Source organism: Natator depressus, chromosome 9, assembly GCF_965152275.1.
Source record: "Natator depressus isolate rNatDep1 chromosome 9, rNatDep2.hap1, whole genome shotgun sequence".
Classification (NCBI taxonomy): domain Eukaryota; kingdom Metazoa; phylum Chordata; order Testudines; family Cheloniidae; genus Natator; species Natator depressus.
Genome location: NC_134242.1, coordinates 58037693 through 58051748, shown reverse-complemented (window position 1 = coordinate 58051748; position 14056 = coordinate 58037693). Strand labels below are relative to the sequence as shown.

Here is a 14056-nt window from a genome sequence, read left to right as displayed (position 1 = left end):
CAGGGGACAGGGAGCAGGGGGCGGTTGGATGGGGCGGGAGGGGGTGGTTAGGGGACTGGGAACGGGGGGGGTTGGATAGGCGTGGGTGTCCCGTGGGGCCTGTCGGGCAGGTGGATGGGGTCGGGGCAGTCCGGGGACAGGGAGCGGGGGGGGGGGGTTGGATAGGGGGTGGGGTCCCGGGGGGGTGGTTGGGGTGGGGAGTCCAGGGTGGGGGCGATCAGGGGACAAGTGGGGGGGGTTGGAAGGGTTGGGGGCTCTGAGGGGCACAGTCAGGGGGTGGGAAGTGGGAGGGGGCAGGGACCAGGCTGTTCAGGGGGGCATAGCCTTATCTACCCGGCCCTCCATACACTTTTGCAACCCCGATGTGGCCCTCAGGCCAAAATATCCCCCCCCCCCCCCCCCCGCTCTAAAGCATCTGGTGCCAGTCACTGTGGATACTGGGCCAGATGACCCTCCGGTCTCATCCAGTCTGGCAATTCCTATATTCCTGTGAATGAGAGCAGCACCTTACTAGGACAACCATTACAAAGGCTCTCAATCTTCATGCTGGGCATGCCCTGATCCTCTGATGGGCTCAGGAAGGAATTTTGATCCTGAAGATTGATCACAGGCTTTTCCAGCTTCTGCTAAGGGCCTAGCATTTGCCACTGTCAGACCCAAGAGACGGAGATGGATCTTCAGTGTGTCCAAAACATCATTGGCCGTGTTCCTGTGCTAGTGCACAGCATGGTGAGTTGGCACTCTATGCCCTGGGGGTGTGGTCTGCCAGCTAGAGGGTGTGGCTTGATCCCAATTCACCTAGTGCATGTGCTGGGACCTGCTACATCCTGCCACCGGGGCTTTCCCATAGAATATCAGGGTTGGAAGGGACCTCAGGAGATCATCTAGTCCAACCCCCTGCTCAAAGCAGGACCAATCCCCAATTTTTGCCCCAATCCCTAAATGGCCCCCTCAAGGATTAAACTCACAACCCTGGGTTTAGCAGGCTAATGGTCAAACCACTGATGATTGGCCCCTCAGCGCTGCTCTTCCCCTGCTGGTGTATGCATCTCAGTGAGGTAAGGGCAGGGATCTGTTGGCTTTCAGTTGGCCAACCCCCTGCTAATGTGACCACGAAGGATGCAGGCAGGTGGGTCAACCATCTCAGAGGGACTGGAAGTAAATAGTTCCGGGGCAGGCATGGAGTGTGCTCAAGCTGGTGATGTCTCCCTTGTGCCGGGATCCCCCTGGGTATTGAACTGAAATTAAGATCAGATGTGCCCCTGAATGTGCCACCTTGAAAACGTTACCGCACTTTCCCTGCTCCCTCGTCTCCCTCTGCCTTTGGGAAAGGCTACGGGCACTGTGGGAGCTTTCCTGCCTGCCAGTCACTCAGGCCTGAAGCCAAAGCAGAGCCACATGCTAGGATCCCGTGCTCGGCAGGTGCTCTGGGGAGAGTGAGATGATTGCTGGCTTGGAGGGGTTCCCCCCATCCCACTCCACCCCAGGGAAGGGGCCAGCACATCCCCAGAGAGCCCATGGCAGCTTTGCTACTGTGTGGCTCACCCCTCTGGCTCCTTTGCAGTCTGTTGCCCAGGGCAAAGTGGATTCACTCCACCTCAGGTGGAAGCGTGGAAAGTTTTCAGTCTGCTCCAGATGCCCTGACAGCCCGGGGATGAGGCAATTGCTTGGTGTGTCCTGAGAGCGACGCCAGGCAGGGCTGAAGTGAAGCACTGTGCAGCCAGCAGCAGAGAGTTAAACTGCAAGGGGAGCCGGGCGGGACAGACCAGTGATTTTCAGGGTGGCTCGTTCAGGGGCACATCTGATCCTAGCTCACAAAAATGATAAACTTCATTGAAAAGAAATTGCAGAAAGGCCAGGCCCCAGTAGCTATGGCAACAGCATAAGGTCATTAGCCCCTGAGGCAGCACTAATGTCAGACAGGAAGGATGGTCCAGTGGTTAGAGCCCTTGTCTGTGAGTTGAGCGACCTGGGATCGGCTCCGTGCTGCCACAGGAATCCTGTGTGCCTGTGGGCAAATCACCTAGCTGTACAGTGGAGACAATGGCCCTGTTTCACTTCACAGGGGTGTGGGAGATTAAATCCTTGGTGGTAGGGAGGGCTCAGATACTATGGGAATGGGGGCTGGGTATGTAAGTAGCTAACTTATACTGGCTGGCCCAAGATCAGAGGACCATGAAGGAGGTTTGGTGCAGCATGGCCAGTCTGGGGGGATCTAGGGCTATACTGCCCCCCCTCCCCTTTGGGCAGGTTCATTTCTTTCTCCAATCAGGATTTGTTTTTGAAACTCACCAATTAAAAATTGACCAAGAAGCAAAAATACCTTGTAATGCTGGGTAAGGGCCATGTTTAAAATACCACTGCAGAATAGCAGCCTGCAGATGAGGTGTTGCCTCTTTCAGCTGGTTCTGTTTCACTCCGTGCTCGTGACCAGCTGGGACACGCGCACGCAGGACGTTCTGAGTGAGACGGTGAACATGCCTTTGCAAAACCGTGCAAGCAGCTGGGACTGAGTCATTATTTGCATTCTAGTAGCACTTAGACTAGACCCTAATCAGGATGAGGGCTCCATTGTGCGAGGCACTGCAGGCACATGTGGAGGAATCTTGGCCTCATTGAAGCTCTCCCTGGGGCTAGGACTTTACTCCTGGCCAGAGACAGGCGCTGCCCCGCAGCGTTTGCAATCTAATGAGAAGTAGGGAAGAAAACCGGGACACAAAGAGGTGATATAACTCACTCAAGGGCACACAGCAAGTCAGTGGCAGAGCCAGGATTAGCCACCTCCAGGTCTCTTGAGTCCCCTCTGCCCCTGCCTGCCCTAGTCACTGAACAATGACTGAGCCTGCTTCCCAGAGGTGGAGACTGGACTGTGTACGAAGCAGAGATTGGTTTTCCAAGCACATACCTACAGGCATTCCTATATATCCACACACATATATCACCAAGGGGGGTACACACAGTCACCTGTCAAACTTCTAATCACCTGGGCACAGCATTATAGGTACATGCCAAGTGTCCCTAACTGGGACACAGGCTCTTTCCTTGCAAGGCTGGGTGCAGCCCATGGGGCACTGGAGAGGGACAGGAATTGTTCTGGGGGATGAGTAAAATATCAGTGGCTTTCTGGTTACGACCAGTTCTCCTGAGAAAGGCGGGACACAGGGATTAGGCATCTGAGCTGTCAAGGGACACCATCATAGGACCTAACCACATCAGCCACACCATCAGGGGCTCGTTCACCTGCACATCTACCAATATGATATATATACCTGCTACTGTATTTTCCACTGCATGCATCTGATGAAGTGGGTTCTACCCCACAAAAGCTTATGCCCAAATAAATTTGATAGTCTCCAAGGTGCCACAAGGACTCCTCGTTGTTTTTGCTGATACAGACTAACAAGGTACCACTCTGAAACCTGAGCTGTTAATGTTTCATGAGTTGTGCAAGGCTGATTTACACACACATGCACAAGGGTACCTACATACAAACACACGTGAGGATGTGCAGACACACATGCATCCTTCAGTATACATCTCTAGACATCCGTACCCACACACCTCAGTGTGCATAAGGAGGTACCCACGTACCCAGGTACATATAGCCACATGCACACATGGCCATGCACACGTGTGCTCAAGCTCCCTATGTAAATACATACCCCAGCCCACGCCCGCAAGCGGAGAGTGTAACACTGAGGCCGGAGCCAGCCCCGCGCCCCACCCCGGCCGCGCCTCATTGGCCGGCCCCCGGGGCTGCCCCAGCCCCCGCTCGGCCCCCGCCTCCGTCACGCTGCTGGCTGCTCCGTGTCATTTCCTCCTCCTGCCGCGGGAGCCCGAGCTGGCCGGGGGATGTGGCGCGGGGGGCCGCGGCGCTAGCGGCCATGGAGCCGCCGGAGGAGCGCACCGAGAGCCGGTTGGTCTCCTTCCAGTACGTGCACGTGCAGCTGCAGGGGGGCGCGCCCTGGGGCTTCACCCTCAAGGGGGGGCTGGAGCACGGGGAGCCCCTCATCGTCTCCAAGGTAAGAGGCGGCCGGGGCGCGGCCAGCAGGGGGCGCTCTGAGCCCGAGAGGCGCCGGGGCCGCCTCGTCCTGCTGGAGGGAGCCGGGGCCGGGCCGCGCCTGCTGGAAACTTTTGTCCGAGGGGCGGAAAAGCGGCTCGGCAGCGGGCGGGGGGTCCCACCGCGATGGGCTGGAAGCTGGTTGCGACGGGAGCCGCGGCCCCTGCCCCGCTTTGTTTGCCGGAGGCGCCGCGGGGTGCCCTGGCCGGCCCGGGAGCGCGGGACCGGGCTCCAGGCAGGAGGGCGCAGGGAGCTTGGCCGGGGCTGGGGACACGCACACGCAGGGGAGGAGGCTTGGGACGTTAGTGGCCCCCCGGGGCGATCAGACAGGCCGGGAAGGAGGGAAGCGGACCCGGCCCGCTCTGCGCTGGAGGCGGGTCTCCAGGCAGCCGGGGCTGGGGGCGGCCCGGGAAGGGCTGGAGGCTGCTCCCCACTCGCTGCAGTGTTGGCGGCGCGGGGAGCAGCCCAGGGAGGCGCTGTACTGCAGGCAGGCGCCCCCGGCGTTGGGGATGGGCCAGGCAGACCCTCTACGCTGGGTCTGTGCTCTGGGGGAGTGGGGAAGAGACTCGTCACCCTTCAGAAGCCGTGCGCGGCTTCCCATCCCCCTAGGCTGGCTGTGGCAGCCCCTAGCCAGGATGCGCTGCAGGCTGGCCTCTGGCCACCCCCCGTGTCTGTCCGTGGCTCAGCTCGTCCCGCACCAGAGAGCTGGGCCAGGGGCTCTGCAGAGCGAGAAGGGCTAGCTGGAGGGCTAGGGACACTGGGGTTGGAAGGTTTCCTGGGGTTGAGTAGGCAGGAGCCCGGGTGACGTGCTGGAGCAGCGTGTGGCACCGGGCTGCGCTTCACTCCCTGTTAATAGGGCAAAAAAATTCAGAACCAAAAGTGTTTTCTCCTTTGAGGGAAAAAAGGAGCAAGGGGTGGGGTGGGCACCTTGAAGACCCAGGTCTGAGCTCCTGTCAAGGCTGGAATTTGGGTGAGCGATGGATTTTAAAACAAGCTGCAGCTGCCCTCCCCTGCGCTGGGAGCAGTGTGTGTCTGGCAAGGGAGGAGGAAGAGCTAAAAGAGACTAACCCCTCCTCTCCGTCCTCTGCGAGCCATTGGAAGGCATGGAGATGGGTGCCAATGGCTGTCTCATGCAGTCTGCTGTCTAGCTCCCTGGGGCTTGGATAGTTTACCAGAGGCAAGGGGGAAGAGCACAGGAGTGGATGCAGAAGGCCACAGTGGGGTGGATGGGGACTGCTCCCTGCCACCAGTGCTAGGAATGAGGAACTGATCTCTGGTTGTTGCTTGGGAGCTTTGTCCTTTGATGAGCACCTCTGGCTAGTCCGTGTTTGAAGCTGAGCTGCTTTAGGTGCTGCAGTGGAGAAGGGACTCTCTCTTTTCCTCCTCTAGATCTTAGCTGCTTGGAGGGAGCAGGGGTCTCTGTTACTCACCCCCTCACCCCATTCTCCATTATTGTGGGTCCTCCTCTCCATGTGCCTAACTTTTGATTCTGAAAAAGATGTGGGCGTGGGGTGGATAATTGGCTGAATGTGAGTTCCCAGTGTGATGCTGTGGTCAAAAGGCCTAATGTGATCCTTGGATGCATAAACAGGAATCTCAATTAGGAGCAGGGAGGTTATTGCACCCCTGTATTTGGCACTGGTGCAACCCTTGCTGGAACTGTGGCCACTTCTGGTGCCCACAATTCCAGTTAAATTAGAGGGGGTCAGAGAAGAGCCATGAGAATGATTCAAGGATTAGAAAACCTGCCTTATAGTGAGAGACGCAAGGAGCTCAATCAATGTAGCTTAACAAAGAAGGTTAAGGGGGAGCTGATCACAGTCTACAGGTACCTACATGGGGCACAGATATTTCATAAGGGGCTTTTCAGTCTGGCAGAGGAAGGTCTAACATGATCTAATGGCTGTAAATTGAAGCTAGAGAAATCCAGACTGGAAATAAGGTCTAATTTTGTAATGGTGAAAGTGTTTAACTAGTGGAACAATGTACCAAGTGCTGTGGTGGATTCTCCATCCCTGACAAGTTTTAAATCAAGACTGGGTGTTTTCTTAAGAGATTTGCTCTAGGGATTATGATGGGGAATTTTCTGGTTTGTCTTAAACACAGACTTGATGATCACAGTCGTCCCTTCAGGCCTTCAAATCGATGAACTCCATTATGCCTTTCACAATCTGCTGCCTCAGCATAACATTGATCATCCCAGGTGGCTGTGAACAGCAGCTGTGAAACTGACCAACATCTTGTTAACATCACTGCAAATGTGGCAAAGCTGTGAGGTGCTGCAGAAGCAATGGGGCTGTCTGCATACTCAGGAAGATAGCACTGCATCTGGTTCTGCTCAGCTCACATGTGGAATGGGACTTTGGCTATCAGACAGGCCAGCAGCTTTCTTTTTTTTTTTTTTTTTTTTAAAGGAAAGTTTAGATTTAGGAATCTGGCCCCATGGTTCCTCACCATTAGTTCCATGCGGATTGCAATGAGAAGCTGCCTCTGATCAGAGTGGAAACTTACGTAAAGGGTGCTGAAAAGGAGGTTAAACAAACCCCAAATGCTGCTCCTGGAGCTGTGGACACATGACTCTGTTAATTTCCCATTCAGGGCTGGGCTGGCTTTCCACCCTTGCAGTGGAAATAGCCAAACCTGCTAATAGCCGTTCCAGCTGGCTGACACTTGAGCTTTCTTTATTACTATTTAAAAATGCATAAGGCTGTAGTGCAGGTCAGGTTGTTTAAGTACAGTTCCCCAGGGGTGTGAAAGGGAGCAGGGTGGATAGGTTCAAGCGGTGGCCGTGCTGTCTAGAATGCATGTGTCGGGGTGTCTGGGCTGAAGATGCGGGAGGGGGAGTTGAGAGCAAAGGGACAGAAGAGGCTAGAGGGGTTGATCTGAGAGTTGGGGGTGGAAAATGCCCCAGCGTGGATGCCGAGCTACCTAAGTGCCTCCTAAGCTGGGTTGGCGGCGGCAGGAAGCTGAACGTGGACAAGCATCTGAAAAGTGAAATCCCCAAAGAGGGCAGGTGACTGGTCTGGGCTAGAGGGTGTGACAGGGGAATGGCACAAAGTTGAAAAAAGGGAACGGTTTGTCTGGGTCTCAGGAAAACATTCCTACTTGTGAGATCTGTTAGGCTGTGGCCTGGCCTCTCCCAAGGGGTTACCCATTCCTCTTGCCCCAGGTTGAGGCTAACAGCATGGTCCCCCTGGCCTGTGTGTGGGGTAGAGAAGGAGCTTGCCCCTCTCTTGTTGGCTGACCAATGTGGTGCCAGGGGGCAGTCTGGCAGGATTTTGGCACACACTGGAATGCCTGGGACCCATGAGCAGGGCTGGGGTTGGGGAGGGGGCCGTAGTGGTTCTGAATATCATTCTAGTTCACAGTGGGCTGCACTAGGCTGTGTCCTTGCTGCTCTTACCCTCATCCTTGCGGGAGCTGCCCTAAAGAGACAGGACAAGGGCCAGCCAGCCCCACAGTTCCGAGGAAGGGCAAGAGCTTCCATCGTGCACTTAGCTGGGGAAGCATCCGCTGGCACTGCCTCTGGGAGCTGAAGTGGGGCGAGAAACCTCCCTGCTGACCATGGTGCGGCCCCTCCATGCCAGCTGCTGGGCTGTGTTAACAGTGCATTAGCCACAGGCCATGTTAAACTCCTCCAGGTGGCACAGCATTCCTGCAGGCATGGATGGGCCCCCGGGCTCCAGGCAGCTGCTGCCTGTTCTCTAGCAGCCTTGGCCCTGGTGTCTCGCTGGCCATGTTCACTGCCCTAGGTGCGACAGCAGCTGTTCTTGCCAGCGGCCTTACAAAGGGGACTTTCTCAGGTGGGGTCCCCAGCAGCTAACAACTGGATTGAGTGTGAAGTTCAGCTCTGACTGGAAGTAGACTGTAAAATTAATGTTGTATGGGGCCCAGGGTGAGCTCTACGGGCTCGGGGTTCTGCCAGGTTTTCATCCCGTGTGTCTGCTCCCCAGACCTGGGCTTCCAGTGTTTGACCACTGAGAAGATCTATACTCTGAGCCCTGACCCATGGGGTGCAGGGCTGTGGGCCCTTTCTTCAGAGCCTCATTGGCTAGGAATCAGAGTAACAGCCGTGTTAGTCTGTATTCGCAAAAAGAAAAGGAGTACTTGTGGCACCTTAGAGACTAACCAATTTATTTGAGCATAAGCTTTCATGAGCTACAGCTCACTTCATCGGTTGCATACTGTGGAAAATACAGAAGATGTTCTTATACATACAAACCATGAAATAATTGGTGTTAACCTGGATTTATGCTGGAAATGGCCCAACACCCATTTTTTCATGGTTTGTATGTATAAGAACATCTTCTGTATTTTCCACAGTATGCATCCGATGAAGTGAGCTGTAGCTCACAAAAGCTTATGCTCGAATAAATTGGTTAGTCTCTAAGGTGCCACAAGTACTCCTTTTCTTATTGGCTAGGAAGTGACCTGCCCTGTGGTTCTCGCATTTCTGTATTGCAGACCCAGGGTTGCTAGTCAGAGCCCTGGCAGGTACAGGCAGCATGGGGCTTGGGTTCCAAAGGGGCTCATCGTCCTGTGAGGCTCCCAGAACTCGAAGGGGTCCTGTGGGCAGGGCTGGGGGCGAATCACATGGATGCCTGCAGGTCATAGGGAGCCATGTGCTTGATATAGGACTCTGGGTTTCTGGGTGTCTTGCAGCAGCCGGGAAGAGTGGGAGTTTCTTAGGGTCCTTCCAAAGCCAGGCCGTTCTTCTTCCCCCAGCATTTATGAGGTCTGAAATGTATGCGGGACAGGGGTACACCTTGCGGGAGCCCAGCCTCTGCTCTCCCCATGGCTGTGTTGAACAGCGGGCCATTGCCCTCTCTCTGAGTTCCCAAGTCAGGGGGCAGTGGGAACACAGGAGTGACTGGCAGTAGTGAGGGCCAGGGCAGCTCCTCAGAGCCCCTGCAGATGCTGGTAGTGCTTTAGTGGGAGGAGGCCGCTCATGTTCACATGGGAGTGATCCACGGCTCCTGGGCCAGTATGCTGCTGCTGCACCCCCTCTCCCCCTGCCCCTGCTTCTGGTGTGATGGAGATTACTGGTCCCCCCCCAGCTCCATGGCCCTCTCCTCTCGCAGCATGGCCGTGGCCCTGTGGCCTGTAACCCAGCTGCGGGCACCCTAGCTATGCGAGGTTAACCAGAGCCAGTGTGATGTCCCCCTACGCTGGCTGGGTGAGTGATCAGCATTGACTGCCAGAGGAGCCTCTCCCAGCTGCCTCCGGCTCTGGTTACACTTTCCCTTCGTCTTGCTGGTAATGAGAACCAGAGGCCTTTGGGGAGGAAGGAAGTTTGCATGCCGAGGGGTGTGCATGTGTGATCCCGGCCTGCAGGCAGCTCAGGTCCGAATTCAGCATCCACCCTGCCACAGGGTTGGCCTGGCTGCACTCTGGAGAGTGGGACCCATCTCCTCCCCTAGGAAGCTGTTACCTTGTTCAGAGGGGCTGCTTTGAGCTCAGGTGGGGTGTGTTGCCCTGGGGTCTCCTGGCTGCCAGAGCAGGATGCATCCTCCGTGTCTCCCCTGAGCCCTCCTGCTGTGGGATGCACTAGCAGCTGCGATGGGCTGGCAGTTGGCCCGGGATCTTGGCCCTGTGGGAGTGGGCAGGGCTCTGGGCTGATGTGCTGGCTGCACATCCTGCACAGATGCTGCTCCCTCTAGGATAGTTGCTGGAGAAGGATCCCGGGCATGTCGGCTGCTTGTGCTGATCATCTCGGCCGGTGATTGTCTCCTCAGCCCACCCCAGTTAGAAGCAGGGCCCTTGAGTCCGGTCCCAGAAGTCTCTCAGCTCCAGCGTGCTCACATCTGCCTGTCTAGGCTGTGTCCTGGCCCTGTGACTCCCCACAGACAGCTCTGCTGGTGCCCCTCAGTCCCGACCTGCAGCCCCTGCTATCCCAGCCTTGGGCTTCACCACCCCACCCCCCCAGCTCTGCCGGTGCCTCTCAGTCCCGACCCACGCCCCCTGCTGTCCCAGCCCTGGGCTCTCCACACACACAGCTCTGCTGGTGCCCCTCAATCCTGACATTCAGCTTCCCCGGCGTTTCCTGTGCACAGGCTGCCATTCATTTCAAACTGTTTGTCTTTGTGCTGTGGACAAATCTCATTATTATTTCTGACCTAGGAGCAGCACTTGAGCAGGAGGTGGAAGGTCAGTGCAGGAAACCTCTGCCCTACCTAGAGCCTGGCTGTTCTTGCTGCGCGTGGCTTAGTGCTGGTGAACAAAGGGCGTTTGTTACAGCACTGTGTATTCAGGGGAGAATTCCCTGCAGGCGCCCTGGCTCCCCCCAAGCCCGGGGTGTTCAGAGCTGTGGGGTGGCGCTGGCCTGGCTCCTGCTGTGCTGCGTGAGCCCTGGACGGGGGTGATGCCTCTTTGCACTGCTCGGGGGGGGTGGGGGCTCCCCAGTGTTCCTAACGCGCCCCAGTGAGGGGAGCTGTGTGACGTTCTGGTACGGAGAAGGGGCATGTGGCCATAGGTAGTTCAGCAACAGCCCTAGTGGTCGGCGGGGATGGGAAGCTTTGCCCCAAAGTGGTGGGGTCTGTTCAGGCTGCATTTGTCCAGCAGCAGGGGCACAGTCTATGGCCTGTCACTGCAGTATCTGAGCGCCTGGCAGCCACTAATGAGTCCCCCCAACACTGCTGTGCATGATCCCCTTGTTCCAGGTGGGAAACTGAGGCACGGAGTGGCAAAGTGACCTCTCAGGAAGTCTGTGTGGCTGAACCAGGGACTGAACTCAGATCCCTTGAGGCCCAGCCCTGAGGTGGGCTGTTCTCTGACTAGAGATACTCTCTTCATTCTAAAAGAGGTCGTGCTGGACGGTGCAAAAACCAGGCTCAGGGTCAGCACCTTCCATCCCAATGTCGGGAGGGTGTCTGTGTCTTCTGGGCCCTGCTTGCCTGGTGCAGGACCCCGTTATTAAATGAGCCCCCTTAGAAGAGCTGAAGGTGGCTTGTGAGCAGGGATTTGGAGCAATCAAAGTTTTGAATTGCTCCGCTCCAGTTCCGCTCCAGCACCAATGGTGACTGCTTCAGCTCCACTCCTACTCAAATTAATTTTTAACTAAATAAAAAAAGTGCATACTGTAATTTTGAAAAAACATTATTTTTATTCAGACTTTTAAAACAATTTAAATGTCTTCAACAGTGATACAAACTAGAATGATTCATAATTCATTCTGTAAAAAATTATTGCAGCAATCAATCAATTCATAGCCTGCTGCAAATCATTTAAAATTAACTTTAAAGCCAAAAACAGTCGCTCTACACTAGCTTGAGTTGGCATGCTCGAAGCAATTCTACAGGCAGCCTGAATGTGGTGTGGGTAGCTATGAAAGGCCTCAAAAACAGACTTAACTTTTAGCCTACCAATAGACTCCATCGTCTCACAATCTTCCCGAAAGTTTCTGTTGAATAATGCTTCATTACAATTATGAATCGCAGAAACTCGCCGGCGTCTTTCTTGTTTATCCAATTCCTTTTCGAAGGCGTCATCTTCTGAAGAATTGGTGCTTGAATTATCTCAATTTCCCGGTGATGGTTGAAGACGTTTCTGGGATGGACGCTCAAACAAGTTCAGAGTGGAGACGGAAGTTTGAGAACAGCCTGCTATTTCTGAAGGATGTGAACTTTCTGAAACTGCAAATTCGATTGTTGATGACACCTTTTGTTGTGTTTTGTTTTCTTCAACCTCTTGTGCCGAGTTCAAATGTAGCAATAAATTTTGTTTTTCGAGTTGTTGAGCAATATCAAGGAGCCCTTCCTTTGCCTTTGGTATTTCCCTAGAGGTAAGAAGAATCCAATACCATGGGTCAACATAAACTCCAGCAAGGAAATGAATATTGTCAAAAAGCTTCTCTTCGCATTTCTGCATGGAGGATAGAATTCCTTCTGCAATTTGTCCACCATTTTCTTTTAAGAATTTTGACAGTTTTCGCCATTCCTTCATTAAAACTTCCAGGGTTACATCAACCGCTTGAAGATTCATGGTTGTTTGGTTTGGCTTTGCCAAGAAGTCTCGCAGGTTCTTCACTTCGTCCCATTCAACTTTTGTTAACTTGAGTTTTCTTGTTCCAGCAGCAGCCACTTGTTCACAGTAAGATTGAAAAACGAGAAGCCGATCAATCATCGCAAATGTTGAACCCCAGCGAGGCACAGTATCCAATGATTGAGTCAAACATGTAGATCAAGCAGAACACTTTGAATACTTGTCAACGACTTGTCTAATTTTTGCCAGAAATTTCTTCGCATGTTCTTTGTTCAGTCCATCCCAGATTGCCAACTGAAGAGTGTGAATACCACACCTCATCAGTTGGACTTTTGAGTAGTCCTCATGAAGCCATGTTGGAAGTATAAGGCTAGGGTCATTAACCCATTGCGCAGCAGCAACCATGTTGAGCTCGATTTCATCCATTCCTTTAGTTCCTTCATCAGGCAAAATAGCTTCAGTTCTGTCTACATCCCTGTTCTCAGAGGTAGAAATGGTTTCATTGTCCTCGCTGAAATTTTTGATGGCACACATCATGTTTGCTACATTGTCAATGCAGATGCTCAGCACTTGCATTTCACTGATCCCAAATTTTTCTAAAATAGCTTTTACTTGAGTTTTCACATACAAAGAATTGCGATGCCCTTCAGTGTTGATTATGTCCAAGGTTTTTACCACAGCTTTATCTTTTCCTTCTTCGTAGTACTGAGCACTAATTGCAAGGAAATTTCTGTTTCCATGGGTTGCCGCATCCATTTTCAGGTAGCACAATTTTTGCTCCAAAGCTTTCTTGAGCTCTTCGTGACCAGACTCAGCGGTGCTGACAACTAAATGACGAACCGCATCGTGCCCCGTCAAAATGCCAAGCTGCCGACCCATTTCACCTGCAATTTTTTGGAATCCTTTGTTCTTTAGCCTAAAGGTAGTGAGTGGTGTTGAACTCAAGCAAGCCATTTCCATCAGCCCTTCATGGAAAGTATTGGCATCCAGGGTGACTGTAACCTTTGAGGACTTCAAATATGAGTCAAGTTTTGTTTGCTCAATTTTGGGTTTCTTTTCAGATGAAGCGCTGCAAAAAATCTTTTCTCCAGGAGTTTTCAAAGAGCCAGATGAACGTTGTTTAGCTGCGTCAGCTTTCTGTTTTGCCTCATCTTCCTGGTCCTTTTTGGTAACCAGAGCCGCATAGTTTTCAGGATGGTTACGTTTTACGTGCTGCCAAAGGTTGAGACTTTTCATGGCACTTGCTTTGCTTGTCTTGAAGCTACATGGTTTGAGCTCGCCATTCACTTCCTTTTCAACCTTACACGTTGCCGATTTCTTCTTTGCTTTTCCCAAAAGCCCAAATTTGGGCTTTTCAAATTCAAAAGTAAAGACGTCGTTGAGATCCTTTTCTGTAAATCGGCTATCAATCATGGGGGGCAGATTTGATTTTTTTTGTTGAAGCCATGGCCAAATCTTCTTGTGCTGCTACCGCAGCCAAATGTTTCTTGTTCTCCAAATGATCTTTGAAAAGCAATGAACAAAAAGCATTACATTTTTTTTTATAATGTACCTGCTTGTGATATCTTAACCACTTAAGGTACTTCGAATTTATTTTGGATTTTCTGGACAAAAATGATTGCATTTTCTTTTTACACAATTATTATTAAAGTATATTTTAATATTTTAACATGTTTCTTTCAGTTTTAATGAAGTATTTTTAATATACATAGCTAATATAAATTTTTATTTATAAATTGCAAGTTTTTCTTATGAAATTTTGCGGTAAAAATATTCAAAATATTTTCCAAAGTTTTAATTAATATCACAAAAATGCTTTAATATAGATGTATCAATGAAATTTGGTATGTGCCGTAGCGTTAGTACATGCTATCGCTGTTCTACAACATTAATTGTTGGGAAGTAACGAGGCTACACATTACAAGGTTGAAAATAAACTTTAACGGGAAAGCAGATTCAAATTGCAAGCACAGTCCTTTTAGTAAAGAGAGCAAATTTTCGGAAATATGTTTATAA

General features: G+C 52.5%; 1 protein-coding gene across 1 annotated transcript in view; it reads left to right on the top strand.

The window, feature by feature from the left end:
• Positions 1 to 3829: 3829 nt before the first annotated feature.
• Positions 3830 to 14056, top strand: part of SHROOM4 (shroom family member 4) — a 55515-nt gene continuing 45288 nt past the window's right edge. Inside the window, exon 1 of the mRNA XM_074964314.1 lies at positions 3830 to 4022. Within this exon, the coding sequence (XP_074820415.1) occupies positions 3885 to 4022 (138 nt within the window). The 5' untranslated portion in view covers positions 3830 to 3884. The remainder of the gene's footprint in view (positions 4023 to 14056) is intronic.